Source organism: Cynoglossus semilaevis, chromosome W (genome assembly GCF_000523025.1).
Source record: "Cynoglossus semilaevis isolate Cse_v1.0 chromosome W, Cse_v1.0, whole genome shotgun sequence".
NCBI classification, from domain to species: Eukaryota; Metazoa; Chordata; class Actinopteri; order Pleuronectiformes; family Cynoglossidae; genus Cynoglossus; species Cynoglossus semilaevis.
Genome location: NC_024327.1, coordinates 14,477,657 through 14,482,533, shown reverse-complemented (window position 1 = coordinate 14,482,533; position 4,877 = coordinate 14,477,657). Strand labels below are relative to the sequence as shown.

The following is a 4,877-nucleotide window of genomic DNA, read 5'->3' as shown; positions in this document are numbered from 1 at the left end:
TTCATCAGGGGGAAAAAGTGGAAGGTCTTGGACTGGCCAAGTCAGTCACCAGACCTTAACCCAATAGAGCATGCGTTTTCCCTCCTGAAGAGGGGACTGAAGGGAGAAGCCCCCAGAAACAAACAAGAACTGAAAAAGGCCGCAGTAAAGGCCTGGAACAGCATTTCAAATGAAGAATGCAACAGCCTGGTGAAGTCAATGGGTCGCAGGCTCGATGCAGTTATTGCAAGTAAGGGTTACGCCACCAAATATTAAATGTTATTCACTTTAATTTATGTAAATAATGTCTGTTCCAATACTTTTGCTCACTTGAAATGTGGGTGGGTTCAAAGAAAAGGGGCTCAGTCCTGAGTTGTTTAATACACCTGGATGTCAATACCATGAAATAAAAGCTGGAATTCTGAACTTTTGTCTCATATTCATCTTTTGATCTGAAACCCAAATGTCTTCAGTCACAACAGTCACAACAAAAACAAAGGAATTGCCCTTGCCGTTCCAATACTTTTGGAGGGGACTGTATGTAGTGAATGGCAACAATCCAAAGCTTTTAGCTTCTGAGCCACTGTCAGAAAACCTGTCGAGGCTCAAATCCAGGAAAAGCAATTCAAGTTGTTTCTCCAATGGAAGAGAATCAACAAGAAAATATCCAATCAGCTGATAACCACAGAACCAAAAATACTTCTTACAAGCAGAAAGTTCCTCATCAACATTTGTCAATAGATAATTGCAAAAACAAAGCCTGGTCTAAGGGGCCTCAATTTATGGGTCAGGGTCCATCGTATTAATGGTCTATTCTAAAATCAATAGGTAAAAAAAAATCTTAAAAACATTGCTACCAAAATCTACCTTATAAAATGGCCACTTGGCATGTACCGGTATTGTAATAGTCCATCCATCCATCCATTTTCAGCCGCTTATCCGTTACCGGGTCGCGGGGTCAGCAGTCGCCACCCAAATCACATTGCACCATACCAACCCCCCAAACCTTCCTGCGGGTGGTGAGTCCACTGGAAGGTAACAACTGCCCTAACTGGGATTCAAACTTGCCCAGAATTACAATGGGGGTTCCACACCAATGACAGAGACATTGCCTCTGGGCCAAAGCGCCACGGTATTGTAATAGTTCAACTGAAAAGCTGTTAATGAACTGAATGATTTATATCTGTGGTTGGAAATGTCCTGGAGATGGTTTCTGGAGATGGCATTATTTTATCAGTGCTTCTTGTCCACAAACAGCACACAAACAGGACAAAAGTGACTGATGTTGCTCTGTGGTTAACACTTCCCACAGAATCGGGTCGAGGAACAGCACATGTACAGTGTCACATTACTGAGAGTGATGCCAGTCTGCTGAGGCCAGGTATAAATGCCGTGATATGACGTACTGCTGCACCCGCTTATTTATTATCACCTCCCAAAATAGAAATAAAAATGGAGAAGACGGCTAATCAAAAGTGACAGCGTAGCCCAGATTTATGAGATCCTGTTTCACAACACCAGCCTCAAGGGTTTTTATCAATGCAACTGTTCCTCCACCTCACATTCTTCTTGTTTTGAGAGTTAGAAATCCAAATGCACCTAAAATAGAACATATGCCCTATATTTGTTGCCACGTTCCTCCGTTCATTCTGCTGTGACTGCTCTTAAAAGCTTTAAAATGGCAGTAAAACAACCAAGTGGAAAAACATCAGCATTGTTGTAGACTCTACAGACATCAGCTGTTGTTTATACTCTACAATGTAGAGTATGAACAACAGCTGATGTCTGGAACTCAAGAGACTCTAAATGTCCGTGCTATTGTGTGATTTAAATAAACACACTGGCAACTGTTCTACTCGCTGCGGGCTGCATTAGTCAGTGGGAACAGAGATGAGTTATTCTGCAGCGCTGCATGTGAGCTTTGCATTGTAAATACAGCACATACAGCAGACAGAATGAGCTAAATGTGTGATTAGGAAGATGAATCACATTCAGAGGATATTTATGGTGTTTTAGTCACTGACCTCTTGTAGAAGTAGCCCAGTGTGATGCCAACTCCAAGAATGATGATGACCGCCATTATGAGTATGCCAAACACATAGCCTGAATAAAATTTAAAAAAAAAGTTTGTTAAGAATATTAATGCAAATCCTTAGTCAACTCTTACAGGACGGGGAAGTTATTGTACTACTGACAGTAGCCGCTGGCAATTCCTGCAGAATTGCAACATACCCAGTGTGCCAAGGTCCTTTTTCTTTTTGGATCCTGTTTGCACTCGTTGGCTGATTCCCACCACAGGCCGCAATGCAGCAACCTCTCCCTGAGACCCTCCTAACTGGGCTGGTTGGAAACTCTCTGTCAAAGGACCGGCTACTGATGGATTGAGGGCTTCGGCTTCTGCAGGCACAGCAGAGGCTTTTTCCAAAAAAGTAAATAAACACAGCCAGGATGAGAAACCCTTACGTAAAGGTCACTTATATGTATATATTTTTTTTTAACTCTTTAGATCAAGTTCTATTCAGGTAAGAAAAGGTAAGAAAAATCTTTAAGATTTGCAACAAACAGCAAGAATTCAGCAAGATAACAGACACAAAACAACGGTAAACTTGTGTAGTAAACACAGAGTTTCTAACATGTGCATAGGACAAAACTGCTATGAATGCGTGATCTCATCATATCAAAATGGAAACAACTCTCAGCAATTTGGTAAATGTCATTTCTAAGGACCAACTACACAGCAGGTTCCTAATGTAGTGGCCAGAGAGGGTGTATTATGACCAGACTTGGTGTAATATTTCACCAGTCTACTAATACTACAATCATCATATTACAAAGTTTTCATGACCATAATACACCACAGGGACAGAAATGACTGGTCTTATCCTGAAATAAAATATATTTGGAAATACACATCTGTGCAGTACATTTAAGCACCAGCACAGAATGTGGGGGCAGTAAATGAACCACAATTAATCTTCGTTCAAACTTCACAAGAAGTGCATTATTTAAACAGCATGGACTGACAGAGAGGCAGCAGCCACAGGATAAAAGCCATGACGCTGCTTGTTCAGTCACGGTACCGTAAATCAGTTGAGGTCAGTTCAAGTCTGGTTGAATGTTTGTATTCAGATGACTTTTTTTTACAGAGACAGGATGGTTCACTGCATTCTTTAACTTTTTTTTCTCACTTCCTTTATACAGGTTGTTGTTCACACAACTGCTGGTGTTAGCTGACATTATAACATCCAGCAGCCAATCATCGCTGTCTCTATGGGGAAGACTGCTGCTCTTTGCCAATGAGCTCTTCAGGGTGTGGTCAACATCTTTTCAGAGAGCCAACTTTCTGACATGTGACTGCAGGGTTTTGTTGTTGTCAGACTTGCGGTGGTTTAAAGAGAAAAACTCACGTCTGAGTAAACAAGACGTCCCTGAGACATTTAACTCAGCAAAGAATAGGATTCTTAAATGAAATTTTCAGTTGTTTTTTTCTTGTTGCCTCGTACAAAGTTTAAGTGTGGTCAAAACAATGAGGAAAGATGCTTTAAACTTTTTAATTGGACTGTTTAAAGTTGAAACTTGGCAGCATTCTGTCATCTGTCCCTATTTGTGCAAGTTTAATTAGGTCATTTGAATGCCTATGAAAGTATAAACCACTTCTGTACTCATGAAAAAACAGACTATTTCAGCATCCACAAACAAGGTCTGAAAACAGGACCAAATCCGATTATTATTCTCTCCATAATTTAGAATAGAATAGTCTTAATTGACATTGTAACACGGGGGTACAACAAAAGTGAGGAGCAGGGGTGCCCAACATGTAGGTTGTGACCTGCCAGTAGCCCAACTTATAATGTAGGGGTGTCAAATTAACGCGTTAATTGCTATTAATTAATTACAGACACATTTAGCGCAATATGTTTTTTAATTGCGTTAGGCCGATAAACATAGTGGAAGACGACTGGTTAACAGGTGTTGCGAACCGCAATGACCCATCATACAAGCCACCATGCAGGACTAGTGGCGACCAAAATCAGCAAGATGTCACGTGCGGGTATCGTAGGAAGCATTGCAGGAAGCAGGCAGGACCAAAATGCAGTACTGGTGAGACTCTTTCTGGTGCAGGGCAAGGCCAAAACAACAAAAAAACTCACTTCTTCACAAGACCAGGAACAAGGCATAAACAAGACAAGGAATAAACTACTAAGTACAAACTAAGAACTCGAAGGACACACTAAGCTGAGCACAGGAACAGATACAATGATCCAACACAATCACAATGATCCAACCACGACAGAGTGAGGGAGAGGGGTATAAATACACAGGGAGCACCAGGTGTCAAGTGAAGCTAATTACCAACAGGCGAGTGTGATCCCACAGATAACCCCACAAAGACAACAGGAAAAGAAAACAGACAGACATGACAGTACCCCCCTCCTAATGGACGTCCCCCGGACGTCCAAAAGCCTACCACCAACCCTCTGGGTTGGGTGGGAGGGATACCAAAACAGATAAACTGAAACAAGGCCTATTCAAAAACATAAAAACAAAAATAGGCACAAGGGGAGAAACGGAAGAAGAGGGAAAAAAAAGAATTTCCAGGCCCAAGTAACCTTATACTTGGCCTGGCCCTTTTTTGTACCTTGGTCTGGGGAACTTGTGTCTCTGGTAAGGAGTCTCTTCCCTAGACCAAGGCATACCAATAGTCACAAAGTCTCCCCCAGCCGGACCAAGAACTGCTGAGGGAGCATCAGTCACTGAAACAGAAACCTCCAAGGGTGCAACGTCCCCAAGCACCCTCGGAACCACTGGAGATGTAACCACCGTCGTCCTCCGAACCACGGGGGGTGTGGCCACCGTTGCCTCCGGAACCACTGGGGGTGTGACCACCCTCGTCCCCC

General features: G+C 42.5%; 2 protein-coding genes across 5 annotated transcripts in view; one reads left to right on the top strand and one right to left on the bottom strand.

Annotated features, from left to right (window-relative positions):
* The window catches only part of LOC103397252 (transcription factor 7-like 1-A), a 287,021-nt gene that overhangs the window by 241,924 nt on the left and 40,220 nt on the right, over window positions 1-4,877 (top strand). The window lies entirely within an intron of this gene.
* LOC103397255 (phosphoinositide-3-kinase-interacting protein 1-like) overlaps window positions 1-4,877 on the bottom strand; it is a 13,117-nt gene that overhangs the window by 3,630 nt on the left and 4,610 nt on the right. The window contains exons 2-3 of one of the 2 annotated variants that reach the window (XM_017042725.2): window positions 2,212-2,376; window positions 2,004-2,082 (exon numbers count right to left, since the gene is read on the bottom strand). In XM_017042725.2, coding sequence (XP_016898214.1) covers window positions 2,004-2,082; window positions 2,212-2,376 — 244 coding nt within the window. Of the gene's footprint in view, window positions 1-2,003; window positions 2,083-2,211; window positions 2,395-4,877 lie in introns of both variants that reach the window. The other variant, XM_025052741.1, reaches the window with a different exon arrangement.